Source organism: Bufo gargarizans, chromosome 3 (assembly GCF_014858855.1).
Source record: "Bufo gargarizans isolate SCDJY-AF-19 chromosome 3, ASM1485885v1, whole genome shotgun sequence".
Lineage (NCBI taxonomy): Eukaryota > Metazoa > Chordata > Amphibia > Anura > Bufonidae > Bufo > Bufo gargarizans.
The window spans coordinates 574277492-574293484 of record NC_058082.1 but is presented as its reverse complement, the minus strand read 5'-3'; the positions used below and the strand labels follow the sequence as shown (position 1 = coordinate 574293484).

General features: G+C 42.4%; 1 protein-coding gene across 1 annotated transcript in view; it reads left to right on the top strand.

Annotated features, from left to right (window-relative positions):
- TMPRSS15 (transmembrane serine protease 15) overlaps positions 1–15993 on the top strand; it is a 508008-nt gene that overhangs the window by 472199 nt on the left and 19816 nt on the right. The window contains exons 23-25 of the mRNA XM_044285898.1: positions 532–713; positions 4900–4995; positions 10886–11025. Coding sequence (XP_044141833.1) covers positions 532–713; positions 4900–4995; positions 10886–11025 — 418 coding nt within the window. The remainder of the gene's footprint in view (positions 1–531; positions 714–4899; positions 4996–10885; positions 11026–15993) is intronic.

The window sequence follows — 15993 nt, the reverse complement described above, 5'->3', positions numbered from 1 at the left end:
TGTGGTTAGTAGATAACGCCTTTTAGCGATATGCAAATGATTTCCCATTTGGTTCCCGAGCAGATATCAGCCGCAATGTTTACTGCACTTAGTCGTTCCTCATGCAGAAATGAGGTGCCAAGAACCAATCTTTCAAACCAGTTGTTTCTCAGATGGAACGTACTAATCATTGGCGTTGTGGGGCTGATGACTAATTGGCTCGAGATTTTTAACTTAGCTGTTTAAAGAATCATAATAATTAAGTTAATAGCCCCTGCATAATTGTATTGTTGTTCCAGCTACTGTTATAATTTATAGTTTTCTTGCCGGAATCAAGGAATCTGCTAATTCTGTGTTCGGGAGCGTGAGTCCTGCGGTGCAGCGAGGAAACATTAAGCGCTTTCCAATTATAACCAAACCGTCTCACTTAATCCGATACAAAGCTCAAATGATGTGTACTGCTTAAGAGGTCAGAGATGACCGCCAGGAGGAATCAGTCAGGCTTGTCATCTGGACCTTAATAATTTTGCGCATTTTCTGTGTAATCTGCAGGAGGAATTTAGTACCGTCCAACTGGAATGGCGTACTTGGAATGTATGATAGCACCAACCTGACCTATCCGCAAACAGAGAGGAGATCGATCGATCAGATTGTCATCAATCCGCATTACAACCGGCGTACTAAAGATAGCGATATCGTCATGATGCACCTCGAATCACCAGTTAATTATACAGGTAAGTAGCAAACTGGATATTTTGACTATGGTACAGTATTCTATGCAGTGGTACTGTGATATATAGCAAGGGCCATGCTCCCAAGATGAATGTCGGTGGGACCAGACAGCAATCTAATGTGTATGAAGATGTCTGGAACCTTCCTCCAATGGCAGTTATCAGAGGGGAAAAAAAAATTTGAGGAGCAGTTGGATTTCAACATGCCCAATCATTTTATTCTCTGGGGAGGTAAGTCATTTCCACAGGAGTCTGATTGATAGCACATGCAAGCCAAGCATATATGTGTATGTATGGTCAGGAGGAATAGCTGTTGGCAAAAATCAGCTGACGGCTATCTAATTTGTATGACCAATTTAAAGGGAATCTGTCAGCAGTTTTGAGAATGCTAAACTGCTGACAGCGTTAGGTAGGTTATAGGTAGAGTAGTTGAAGCATATTTTTGAGGAGCTTTTATTATCAGGAGTAGTATTAATATGAAGGGGCACAGTTATTAAGACTGCCGTTTTAGACTGCCGTTCTTAATAAATTCCTAAACTGCAGTGGATCCGCCGAAGTTATGAAGCGACGCCGGCCTCTCCATAACTTTGGCACATCTAGCGCCAGTTATAAATGTAAGGCTGAGTTCACACGGGCGAGATTTAGGTGAACGCATTGCACCCGCACTGAATCTGGACCCATTAATTTCTATGGGGCTGTGTACATGAGCTGTGATTTTCACGCATCACTTATGCATTGCGTGAAAATCGCAGCATGCTCTATATTGTGCGTTTTATCAGGCAATGCAGGCCCCATAGAAGTGAATGGGGCTGAGTGAAAATCGCAAGCATCCGCAAGCATGTGCGGATGCGGTGCGATTTTCACGCATGGTTGCTAGGTGACAGTCTATTCACTGTATTATTTTCCCTTATAACATGGTTATAAGGGAAAATAATAGCATTCTGAATACAGAATGCTTAGTAGGTGATCAATTGAGGGTTAAAAAAAAATAAAAAAGTTAACTCACCTTCTCCTCTTGATCGCGTAATTCCCGGTCTCTTATTGAGTTATTTTTTTTAACCCTCAATTGATCACCTACTAAGCATTCTGTATTCAGAATGCTATTATTTTCCCTTATAACCATGTTATAAGGGGAAATAACATCTACACAACACCGAACCTAAACCTGAACTTCTGTGAAGAAGTTTGGGTCTGGGTACCACAGTTGGTTTTTTATCACGCGTGTGCAAAACACATTGCACCCGCGCGATAAAAACTGAACATCGGAACGCAATCGCAGTCAAAACTGACTGTAATTGCGTACCTAATCGCGCGGGTTTGCCGCAATGCACCGGGACGCATCCGGACCTAATCCGGACACGCCTGTGTGAACCCAGACTAAGACAACTTCCGATCTGTCTTACATTTAGACCTTTTTCTACGCCTAAAACAGGCGTAGAAAATGGTAAATGAGACGGGCCTGCCGACCCGTCCCCTTCCCCGCCCACGCTGCGTCCACAATTTTAGACCTTGCATGAGTGGGAAAAAGTTGCAGATAGCAGCGCAACTAACTGTTGTGCTGCTATTTATGCCTGAAATACATCTAATTAAGATGTATTTCACCATAGTAAATGACCTCCAAAGTTTTATTCTGTCAGATTCTACTCCTTAAAGGGGTTCTCTGGGAATTTGATATTGGTGGCCTATTGTCAGGATAGGTCATCAATATCAGATCGGTGGAGGCCTGACTCCCAGCAGCCCTGCCGATTCACTGTTTGTAGAGGCCTCGGCGTTCTGTGATCGCTTACCCTAAGTTCACACCTGAGCATTTACAGCGCGTTCAAACGCGCTGTAAAACGCTCAACACATGAAAACCAATGCTTCTCTATGGGAATGGTTCTCACCTGGGCGTTTTACAGCGCGTACGATCGCGCTGTAAAACGCCCGACGCATAATCAAGTACTTGAGCTTCTTTGGGGCGTTTTGACGCGCGTTTGTGGCCATAGGACACTGCAGTCAATCACACAAACGCGTGTCAAACGCGCGTTTACTATTACAAAAAACGCGCATAAAAACGCGCAACAAAAACGCGCGTAAAACGCGCGTTTGAGAAACGCTCAGGTGTGAAAGCAGGGTTAGGCCTTTTCCTAGTCCAGTTACATCACAGTACATCAGTCACATGGCCTAGGTGCAGCTCAGTTCCAGTCAAGGGAATCCAGCAGAATGAAAGTTCATATTCACACCACTCCTTATTAGAGATGAGCGAATCAAATCCACCAAAGTGGAATTTGATTCAAATTTCAGGTTGAATTTGATTTTCCGCGAAGCCAAATTTCCATGTGCTTTGTGGTAGCAAAGTGATTTAACCTGAAATAGTGCAAAAAAATAAAATTAAATCGTACTTACCTCTACTTACTATCTGCCACCATCTTGATTGAAGATCTTGGCTGAAATCTTGAGATTTCGCTCTAGATCTTCAGGCAAGATGGTGGCCGCCGCCCCCTCGAGAGCAAATGGAGGCGGTAAGTTTGATTACATTTTTGTTATGTTAATTTCTCACCGTTTTTACACTCAGATGCTATAATCATGCATGAATGCGGCATCTGAGGGGTACAATAATGGGGGGGGGGGCGGCGCTATCGAAATTTCTAATACTTTGTTCGTCTCTACTCCTGATCATACAAGCTCTACTAATGGTATATTTGTCCTGCTCTTCCCAGCCCCTACATACTGATGTCAGAAGTTTAGCATAGTCAAAACTGCTGACAGCTTACCTTTAAAAGAATATGAAGATTACCGTATTTTAATGTTTGATATTTAAAGTAGAACTCCAAGTAAATAGTCAAAATCAGTTAAATGGACCAGCTGGGGTCAATTATAATTCCAGAACTGGTAATGCTGAGAGCTGAGGTGCAGTTTCAGCCAATAGCTGCAGAGCAGGAGGTGATATCATCACCTATTTTATTTGAATGTACTCTACATGTGCATGTGAATGTGCAAATATTACAGTATGGGTATTATTTGATAGTAGATTATACAGTTGTAGTAGATCAAGATATGTTTGGCCGCTGCTCCGAAGTCTCCTTTGCGACCAATTCTCCAGCTAACCCAATATTTGCAACTAAAGCCCAAATCCAAATAGAACTAAATATATGGTATCTGTAATACTAGACAGAATATAACCGGGGGGGGGGGGGGGGGAGGGATGGGGTTGGGCAATTTTATTCTGCAAAGAGCAAGTCTTTTATATGGTACAGTGATGTGGCTGAGGTTTGACTGACTGATAGAATTTGAAATAGAAAAAGCTACTATAATATGTGCTTGATGGTAGGGGGGGGGGGGGGGGTGTCTACATCCAAGACATGAATTTCAGTCTTGAAACATTGAACCAGAATAGCTTAAAACTCCATGCCACTAAAATCCATATTTCTGCAAATTGTTCTGTGGAGGTTGGTTTATGACTTCTGCACAGTGTGAGGCTGGGATTAGTTTTCATGCCTGATACACACAACATTTATGGTGTCAGAAGGTCATCAGATTCTCTCTTCCATATCTTGCTGATTTGCTTCACCACAGAATCCCAGAGCTCTCAGCACCTCTTTAGTTGCACTTCCCGGGGTCTGCACGCTACTCAGCATTTCTATCACATTTAGCTTGGTTAATGGTGAGCTCACATTTTCTTACTCTACAGACCGTGGCATAATGAGTCCAAGTAATAAAAAGACCCAGGAGAGGAGCACAGGAGTATTTATCTATCTGTCTATCTTTCTATCCATCCATCTTTTATTCTATCTATCTATTTCTCTCTCTCAGATTTGTACCTATGACACTGGCTGACCTGTTACATATGCGCTTGGCAGCTGAAGGCATCTGTGTTGATCCCATGTTGATATGTGTCTGCATTGCTGAGAAAAATTATGCTTTTATATATGCAAATGAGCCTCTAGGAGCAACGGGGGTGTTACCATTACACTTAGAGACTCTGCTCTCTCTGCGACTGGCTCACCCTCTGCACTTTGATTGACAGGGCCCGGCAGTGTAAACGTCATCATGTCTGGCGCTGTCAATAAAAGTGCATGCAGAGGGCACACCAGTTGCAGAGCCTCTAGGTGTAATGACAACACCCCCTGACCTTAATAGGTACAAATCTTGATGTCCTTCCAAGAGCAATTCTTGTAAAAACTGCATTTTTTCCCCTGTTCTGTTACAGATTATATCCAACCAATATGCCTGCCTGAGGGCCCGGATGCGATTGCACCAGGATTAAACTGTACCATTGCTGGCTGGGGTCGGACAGAAAGCCAAGGTAATCGAGGCACCATACACCAATCTAACATAACATTAAAACCTAATATTGTGTAGATTCCCCTCGTGCCATCCACAGCTCTGACTCATTGAGGCATGTGCTGCACAAAACCTCTGAAGGTGTCCTGTAAGATAAGTTTTTACATGTAGTATGGACCTTATTATACTGAAAGAGGCCACTGCCATTAGGGGATTACCATGAGGAAGAGATGTACTTGGTAGGTGGTACATATCAGAGTAATGTCCACATGAATGACTGACTGATGGCTTCCCAGCAGAACATTGCCCAGAGCATCATACAGCCTCCCCCGGCTTGTCTTCTTCATTCTGGTGCCATCTCTTACTCAGGTAAGTGACATATACACACACTTGGCCATCCAAACGATATGAAAAAATATGATACATGTGACCAGGTTACCTTCTTTCATGGTCCAGTTCTGATGCTTACTGTGAGGAATATGGATTATCATTTATTGGCAGCCCTGATTGTCATGTAATTCACCTTTTGGCATGTACACAGTCAGTGTACATGCAAAATAAGTTCTCACCCACCAGGCATCTGATGTCAGCTAGCAAGGGAGGAAGCCCCAGGGGTACAGGCTTCAAGGATGCCCCAGGTGGATAAAGTAACACCTCAACCAGCCAGGTTGGAGGCAAGCTAATCCTGCAGGAAACCCCCCCAGCAGGAGCCCTTGCCCAGGATCAATGATACCTCCCAGACATGTTGGCACCGACATTTGATAAGGAATTATGAATCATCCGTTCATCCTAGGCATAATTCAGTTATCTTTTTGCGATCCTGGGGCAAAGCCGAACATCCACGTGGGTCTGGCTTGATGCTAGGATGCCCGGGAGCGGAGATATACATATCTCCCCACAGAAACCAAATAACGGTACCATGTTTGGACTCTAGTTGTAGCCGGAACCCAGGCAGATTAATTGGGCCCGGAACCATCTTCCTGCGACATTCTGGTCTGGGGCTATGAGCCCTAAGGGGTTTTATGGGTAATTTTCTGACAGCACCAGAGAGGGAGGGGTGGACCTTACCCATAGGCGGGGAGGGGAGCGGACGGCTACAGGTTATAAGCCCATGCAAGCCAGCGGGCGGTGTCTTTTCTGAAGGGGGTCACATTGTGCCAATGTGTTTGGAGAGACCGGGAACCAGCTGACATCAGTGCCCCCGCGTGACTGCAGCCAAGGACTATTCTACCCTTATCACCCTAAGGAACTTTAATCTACCCGGTAACTGACTTTTGCTCTGCTTAACCCTGTTGTACCTATATCACCTGTATCTGTATATATTCCCTGTCTATATTGTGTCATCTAGTGTGCCCTTAAGGCGATTAAAAATATAACTAAGTCCAGCAATTCATATAACCCATTAAAAGTAATATGCTTTAATTTAAAATTTTTAATCCTTAAAATAATTGGAGACATCGACAAAAAGGACGATAATAACTGAGGGTCCACTCAGATATATTGCCTCAATACGCACCTCAATTCATACCAGGGGATAAAGGGAGAGCTGTCCCTATTATCTCTCCCTGGTCTGAAACTCAGCCCAGGGACGACCCCTAAAGGTGGGGGCTCCCTGTCATCGAACCTGGGCTACTCTGAACCTAACACAACAAGGTGGTCCTAAAGGGCGAGAAGGTGAATTAAATGGTGCTGAAATTGGACAGATAGACAAAACAAAAAAACACATAAAGCTACCCTAATAGTTTAGGCCCTATTGGTGAACTGTGTATACAGCCCTAGTACTGCTAGTAAAAGCCAACCAGGTACACAGTGCATCCTAACTTGAACACATAAACGTCAATAATACCAGGACGCGTTTCCCCCACACTGTAGGATCATGGGGTCAATACATTGTGATGCCGGATATCTATTCGATAATAAGATATCCCTTTAAATTAGATGTTGAAAGAAAAAGGTAAATTGGGGACCATTCAATGATAGCAGGGGGAGATCACGGTTAGATGGACTGTACAAGGAACATGCCAAAGTCGTTAGCCAGTATGACTGGAGTATCTTGCTGATATAGTCTCTGTGTAGACATCAAGGGTCCGATTATTTAATGGATAGCCTCAGGAGGCATAAAATACCTAGAAGTCAGTCGTCCGTCTCAGGGTCCGGTCACCCCAGCTCCTCCATCTGTCTATGAAATATATAATTTAATCTTGTGCTATCTTGTATCTCGATCACGAATCCCCACATCCGTGTTTTGGCCTAGTTGTAAGCTACCGCGGGTTGGTTTCTCACCCTATATAATCCCGTTAGTAGACCGGGCTTATATCAAACGAGAACTGGTGGCAGATTTCCCAGGCTGAGAAGGTGCTGTTTCACTGCGGCAGTGAAAAGGCTCTCTCAGCTTGTTTGCTCTCTGTGCCCGCGTGGACAGAAGGTGTCTGCGTAAACTGTACCAAGCTGACCTTACCTGCTCCTCTGGAGGGCGTAACATCACACTTTGGTAACCAGTGAGGTGACGTCAAGCGGGCACGAGGCGTGGTATTCGTCACACTTACTTATTGCAGACACCTTTGGTGGTGGGCTGGGGTCAGCATGGCCACTCTCACTGGTCTGCTGGTATATGTTGTAATGCCCTGTGTGGTCTGACACCTTTCTATCATAGCCACCAGTAACTTTTTCAGCAATGTGTGCTACAATGCCTCTTCTATGGGATCAGACCTGACAGACTAGGCCTTGCTTCTCATGTGCACCAGTGACCCTTGGGTGCCTGTCACCATTTCACTAGTTCACTAGTTGTCTTTCTTTGGACCACATTTAAAAGGATTTAACCGTTGCATATTGGAAGCTTTAGAGTGCAGTTCACATGCAACAGATTTGTTGAACATTTTTTTCATCTGGTCCATATATCTTGTAGAAGAGCATGCACTTGCTATAGAACCAACCCCATACATTCACATGTATGTAATGGATTTCAGTTCTCAAATTTGTGCACCATAAAGCATAAAGAACGGATCCACCTGCAAGATTTTGAGAAGTCCAATGAAAAGAAGGGGTAAAGGCCCTTTTACAAACAATTCTTCTCACCCAATGCACTTTGCATCATCCTGAGTAAAGGCTCTTTAAACGTGTGCTGATCAGATCTTGTTATGGCCCTGCCTTGGCCTGTGTTAAAGGATCCTGCTGCTGAAACATTTCTTTTTTATTATATTTGTCACATTTGAACCAGTACTGTGCCACACATGGAACCAGAGCTCTCCCCGTCCACATCTCCAATGGCTCTGCTAGATTATCTTCAGCCTGCCAGCTCTGGGGGTGTGAGCTTTCTCTCCCTGTAGGTGCTACAACTTCTAACAGTGGATACGGCTGGTGCCAGTTGAAGATTTAAACTGAGCGTGTGCAACCAGCTCATTGAGACGGAACAAAAACAAAAAAAGGGAAAAGAACAAACAGCTGGTGGAGCTATACTGATACATTTTATTGAATAACACAGTGGTTATACAATTTTTTAATATAAAATGCAATTACAAAAGTATTCAGATCCAGGTGCTGGTTTGAAAAATGTAGAATATGTTTTGTGACACTAACCCCTAAGAACATGGGCAGAAAATTGCCAAAATGGGCAAATGAATGATTGTTCATATGATCGTTGGTGCGACTGCTGGTTTGCAATATTGTTGGCAGCACATCCCCTCTTTATATGGGACGATGTGATTTAGACAAACCAGCATTTTTTTTATGCCCATGTAATGTTGCAGGTGAATGGCGATAACGACACTCAGGCAGGTGATGCAACCGGCAATTCTTTACTCAATAACAATATGATACCTCAAACAGTGTGAGAGGTGCAGCCGGCACACAACTTGAATGTCTCCTAAAGTTATAAATATGAACGGCCTCTAGACACAATATTCAGTTGTCAGGGATAGCCACAGCAATGCAACGCAGTAAAAATTCTAATGGTAGCATACAAAGAGCCACATTTAGTAAAGACTGACGTTTCATAGGCGTGGCCCTCTTTATAGGACCAAAATTTGAAATCAACACCAGCTATGAGCATTCGTAGATTTCCGTTATAATTTACACCAGCTTAAATGATTGCAAATGCATCAAGTGAAGTGGTCCCACTCCTTCCACAATGTTCCAACCACATTTTTTTTTAAAGTGCTGAGAAAAGCAGAGAATCATAAAAAGTAAAACATCTGTGACTTGGGTACAACTTTGGTAAATATGCCCCAAACTGTCTACAGGTCTTCAATATGGAACTACAATGCTCCTATACAGGGTCCACGCTCCAAGTTTTGGCATGTACATAAATCTTAAATGGGTTATTCCAATTCTAAAATATCCCCCCCAATGCTGAGCCCTATGTATACATTATGCTTACCTGCTCCCCAGCATCCATGTTGCTCTGGATCGCTGCACAGCCAACGCTGCATCTCCCCATCATGCAGATCAAAACATCTGGCGACAGGAGGAGCAGCCAATAGCAGGCCACGACGGTGACGAGTCCTCTTGAGGCTGATCACCATCGTGGACTGCTATTGGCTGCTCCTCCCCATTGCCAGATGTTTTGATCTGCACGATGGGAACATGCAGTGGCGGCCGCGAGGTATCTGGAGCGGCACGGGTGCTGGGGACCAGGTAAGTATAATGTATAGAAGGGGCACAAGGCATTGGGGGGAGATGTTTTAGAATTTGGATAACGCCTTTAACTGCCATAATAACTCCCTTGCTCTTGTTTTGCCTGTGCTGCTACCTGTTATCTGGTAGTACAATCTCTGTTTTAAGGGGGGTGTCACACATTTTCCTGGCATTTTTTGCCTCATTTCTTTTTATTCTGGTAAATGCTGCAGCCAAATGCTTGCTAGAAGCCAATAGGGAATTATGAAATGCTCTGAAAACAGTGTGTGTTTATGGCTGTGTTTTTCCTCACCTTTGGTGCATTTTTTGGGTCCAGTGTATTTTTTTAGGTCTTTGCTATAGCCCATTTCTATTCACTTCAAAGGAGGTTGCCGAAAGGCACAACATGGGCAGGACCTGTAATTAATAATGGACATGCAATATATGAAATGTTAACTAAATACAGATGTGTCCTTCCTTACCACCTTCCCTCTTCACTGGACATATCCTGATATGTGTGTCACAATGTGACAAGCTTTTTTAAAACTACTCGATTTTGTGGTATCATATCATGAGATGTCTATTCTATATATGTGTATGTTTGGCCTTCCAGTGGTGGTATTGTGAACTGCAGCCTGGGTTTGCTAGCACTTTACAATTTTGTATTGAATATTTTTCATGAGAAATTGGAATCCTCAACCAGATTAGAGCTGGGAAGGGGGGGGGGGGGGAGGCACACATCTTTACACGTAGCTGGATTTAGACTTAATTTTTTTTTCTGTTAGAAATTAGTCTTTTAATGAATACTGTTATTTGGACATCCAGGAGAGGTGAAAAGGGCTACCTGCAATGCAGCAAAGAGTTTCATTGTCCTAATTCTATTTCTTTGCATTATGTCCATAAACATTTGTAGCCCCAAAAAAAAAGAAAACAAAAAAAAATAAAAAATACCTCCCACCAACAATCTCATCAACATAGCAATCGTGTTTATTATGCAGTATTTCTAAATCAAAATTTATGTGAGGAAATCATTTTAATAACCCTATAAACTGGCACTGTTTATTACATCCATGATAATCAAAGGCTGGTAATTACTGACCTGCTTTGCAATCAGGCCACCAATTTAAAAGCACAACCGCTGGGAAATGCTGATTCAATGGATATGTTGTGTAAAAACGGACAGCTTGAAATTAAATTATCCGCATTGCTCGCAATGATACATTTAACTAGGCTTCCCACCTTGATTTTTTATGGCCTAGAAATTAATTCTTAACTGTTTTATTTCTCCTATTTCTCATCAGGTCCCGTTCCAAATATATTACAGGAGGCTAAAGTTCCACTGATCTCCAATGAAAAATGTCAGCAGCGAATGCCGGAATATAATATTAGCAATAGTATGGTCTGTGCAGGTTATGATGAAGGAGGAATAGATACATGCCAGGTATAAGCAATTTTACTTTCTGGTGCATAGGACAAATAATGATTTACTTTATATGGTGCCAATATATTCCTTAGCACTCTATACAGACTTACACTAGTGCTTATGTGTCAAAAATATACAAAAATATTCTAAAAGAATGCAAACAATAAATGCAGTATTTCTAATAGAAATTAACTGAATGTGGCAGATTTAGTAATACTCAGGGCGGACTGGGAACTAAAAGTGGCTGTGGAAAAAATAATAAAAGTGGCCTTGTTTTGTAGTCGGGTCCAATTTGATGGAAGGCAGGGCCAGCAATACCATAGTGTGATACATTATACCACCCCAAAAGAGCCAAATACCACAGTCCATCACAAAATACTGCCACCAGCAGCACAAAATACATCCCCAAAAACTTCCACTGGCCGGCCATGAAGAGGGCATTGGCCCACCGGGAAATTTCCCTGTAAGGTCTATGGTCAATCCGCCCATGGTAATACTTTTTAAAATTTACACTAGACATCAGAAGGGCTCATGCCTTTTCATAAATTTGGTAAATATTTTCACCCTTGATCAACAATCTTCAGCACTCTAACCAGGGCCAGTGCAAGGTTTTTTGTCAACACAAGCAAATCTACATTTTGCCCCCCCCCCCGATCATTTCACATTTCTGCCCCTCATGATTCATATCCCCCATGTGCCAATATCATAGTGCCATCCTCTCTCCCTGCCCCCTAATGTGCCAGTATCAAGTGCCTCTCTCTCCCCCCCTCCATGTGCCAGTATCATGGCGCCAATAGCCCCCCCTCTCCCACATGGCAGTAAAGTAACAGTCCGGTATTTAAAGAAAAGAAAATAAACTTTTATACTTACCTCCATGTCAGCGATGCGATGCAGCCTCTTCCTCTTCCTGTGTTCCCAGCAGCCTCTAGTGTTGAAGATTTGGTGCTTGTGTTCTTATTTAGCCTGTCTTTCATAAAAGTTTGTGATGGGATTCAAACCCATGACTTTCTGTATCAGAGGCAAGGCATTTACCCACACAGCTATGACAGCTGTACAGACAGTTACTTAAAACAAAAAAAAATAAGACTTCTACTGTAGAGAACTTTGATACCTAGGGTGCAACCATACACATGACAGTTGCCCCAACACACCCAGCTCTGCTACATCCATACAGTGTGCTGGGCAGCTGTCATGTGTATGTACACTAGGTATCAAAGTTATCTACAGTAGAAGTCTTATATATATATAAATATTTTTTTTAATTTTTTTTAAGTAACTGGCTATACAGCTGTCATAGCTGTGTGGGTAAATGCCTTGCCTCTGATGTGAAAGGTCGCGAGTTCGAATCCCAGGAGAAACTTTTCTGAAAGACATGCTAAATGAGATTTAAATACACAAGGGTCTTGTAGCTCAGAGTGTGTGTGCTGCCACAGCCTGTCAGATGTGAGGGTGCGGGGTGCAGCCGGGCTGCTCAGCAAACAGGCTCAGCGATGTAAATGTAAGTTAATTGTTGCACAGAGTTTGCTTTGATGATTTGCATTCTGAATTATCTTGAGGCTTGTGAGTTATCTCAATACACTTAGCTAAATGGTAAAAGATGCATCTGACAACATACAGTTGTGTAGCTTACTCTATGGAAGGTATGCCACTGTTTTTACAACTCCTAAAGTACCCTATCCACATTAGTGTACTGTTGGCCTAACCCGCTGAGAATGGTGGGTTTGTCCAACAGTCTAAATCGTCTGTGGAGCTCCCATCTTTCCCCCAACAGATGAGGTCAGGGGAGAGAAGGATCAGGCGAAATTAATATTTTTGCCAAATCTTTCTGTTCTCCCTAAAGATGTGTCTGGTAGCGACTTTTTCCCCTCTCCCCTCTCCCCATTGAATACACAGTAAGCCCAGTAGGTGAATGGGAAGCAAGGTTGCCGACCAGAATTTTTCTTTTTTCTGGACAACTTATCCCAAAATCATGGACAGCCAAAATGATTGATAAAAATTATAAGTAATACATGTCTATAGCGCAATATATTGATAAGAACTGTAAGCTTTAAAATGATTATAATTATCACCAAAATAATCTAGTCAAGTACCACCAGCCGGTAGACACAGGACACAGGAAAGTTGCCTATTTTTACAGACTGCCCAGAATTTTGGGACGGGTGGCAGCCCTGATGAGGACCCAAGAGGAATTTAGCTGTCAGACAGTCCACTGTTTGGCCAGTTAGGCTATTGAATGTGTCTGCCCAGTTCTATTTATAATTTTGCTGTCTTCAGAGGTGAGATCTTCCAGCAATTTTTAGTGATTCAATATCTACACAGAGCTTGGTCTCCTGCATTGGTTTATTTTTTTAGTGCTTGCTTATATAATGCTTACATATTGTACACCACTGTAAAGAGGCTGTCACCATTCACAGTGCCTATCCTAAATAACATTTCTCTCTATTGGACACACTAAAGTCAATTTAATAGGAAGCTTATTAGCTTATCAATTAGATTATCTATATAATTTTAGGAAAGTGAGAAACCAGAGAAAACCCATGCAAACATGTCCAGATTCAGTCAAACTTTCTGTGATTCGTTTGGGGGGAATCAACGAGAGAGAGAGAGACGTGAAGTGACCACTATTGTAGTCTAGACAACATTCCTCTGGATTTCTGGGTACAAAACATGCAAATTATAATGTGTAACATCTACTGGCATCAGATAGGTTTAGGAAAACTAATTTGAATATCTTTCCCAGCAACCGAGAGGGGCCTCACCTGGCCTACAATACTACATACATGTTCTCGGGTACTAGGAACATCACTTGGAGTACAATACTGCGCACACGTATTCAGCTACTTGGCATAGTAGGGGTATTGCCTGGTCTACAATACTGCGCACGCATACTCTGCGTACCATGGGCTCTCCATAATGAAAAACAGTACCTTTTGGATAACACATATATATTGTTGAGAAACACACATTCCTATACTAGTTTAGGGGGATATGTGTCATGGATGAAGTTAGCAGAAAGCTGGAACTTATAAATAAACGAGCGACTGGCTTGATCCCAAACTAAGGAGCTTATAAGTGAGCCCTATAAAACCCTAAGAGCTCTCCCTGACTGCTATGCCCATGCAAAGGTCTTTATGATAGACGATTGCATGCCCACGTACCTAAGTCTGTGTGACACCTGAAAACCCTATAATAGTGAGGGGACACGACCACCGGCTCCCTGCACTTAATATGGACAGAGTCAGGGTCACCGAGAATCAAGCCAGCAAGGAAACACAATAAAGTAAAGGACTTATCTGAACAAACAGCAGCCACAGCCTCCAGCAATGACCACTTCATCCAGGAAGTAATATAAACAGCAAAGTGAGGCAGTATGGGAGGGAATATAAAGGAAAAGGATTAGTCTGAATAAGTTGCACCTGGCAGAAGGAAAGGAGATGAGAAAGTGAAACCAAAGCAAAGAACATCATACAAGAGATAGAGAAGAACGTCTGCAAGACCTTCTCACAGGATGTGCGATGACAATATGTCGGCTGTACGCAGGACACTATACATTGTTTTAATGAAGGAAAATTAGTTGGAACACTGAACTCTCCCATTGCATTTTGGGTAGTCAGCTGTTAAATGGCTGTATCTGTCAACTATTTTCTTTATTGTTTCCAAAAACAATCAGCAGAATTGTGATTGCCACTCTTGAGTATAATTCAGGATGTAACTGAATCAATTCAAAATAAGTAATTTGCAAAGCTATTTGATTTTTTTCTTTAGAATCTAGTGATATACTCTACACCAAGAATTAGCAACCTCCGGCACTCCAGCTGTAGTGAAGCTACAAACCCCAGCATGCACACTTGCTTTGCTGTTCTCAGGACTCGCATAGAAGTGAATAGAGATTACTAGGAGTCGTAGTTTCACCACAGCTGGAGTGCCAGATGTTGCTGACCCCTGCTTTACACAATGGTGGACATACATAATGTACAGTATATGAAATATAGAACACTCTTATTTGCAAAATATAACATATATGTAATCTTTAGGATGGGAATATTACCTGTTAACATGAAAAAAAGATAGAAAACATAAGCTTCTGCAGACATTCGAACACAGAATTAAAGTCAGTGAATGATAATTAAATACAGCTTAATTATAAAAAAAAATTGCTGCTAGCCCTGACAAGAGGCTTCTACGTCTCTTTAGGCTGCAAGTCAATGACAATTGATTTTATCTTGGTTGCACAGCCCTTGAAACCTTACAGTGCATAACAATGAGTAGGAATTAGCATAACTTACTATGATGCACACTCTCCGACTCAGGTTATGATATTCGTTTCTAAACCCTCTGACAATGACGGCACAGTAGACCCAACTAGAATAGCTCCTTCTGCAGAACTGCTCTCTAAGAATGTGGTGCCGGGTTTGCAAAAAAAAATAAAAATAAATAGAAAAAGGATACAAAAGACTAAATAAAATATCAGCTGTTTGTGGTAATTTCAATCTATGAAAAGGCTTTTCTTGAAGATGCTGTCATATAGTTCCTCAATGCCTAGACAGATAAGGAACATTTTTAGCAAGACAATGTCAAATATTACATTAAATGTAGTCAATTGATGATTGGTAGTGTTGATTGAGCACCAAAGTGCTCGGGTGCTCGAGTAGAACACTTTGGGATGCTCAGGTGCTCTACAGAGCACACAAGCATAATGGAAGTCAATGGGAGAACCCAAGCATTAAACCAGGCACCCCCTGCTCTGAAGAGGGGAGGGTGTCTGGTTCACAGGAAAAGGTCAGACAGAAATTGATGGAAAAAACGCTGAAATGTTCGGGAACAGCATGGAGAGAATGTCTGGATGCATCTTGGACTCCCAGGTCGCTGCTGGGAACGATGTTGTCCGAGTAGTACGCCACTTTTACAGACTGACAAAAATACACACAAAACCTAAGATAAAATCGATTTTAGAGGGAAAATTGTTAGGAAACATTTTTTTATGTA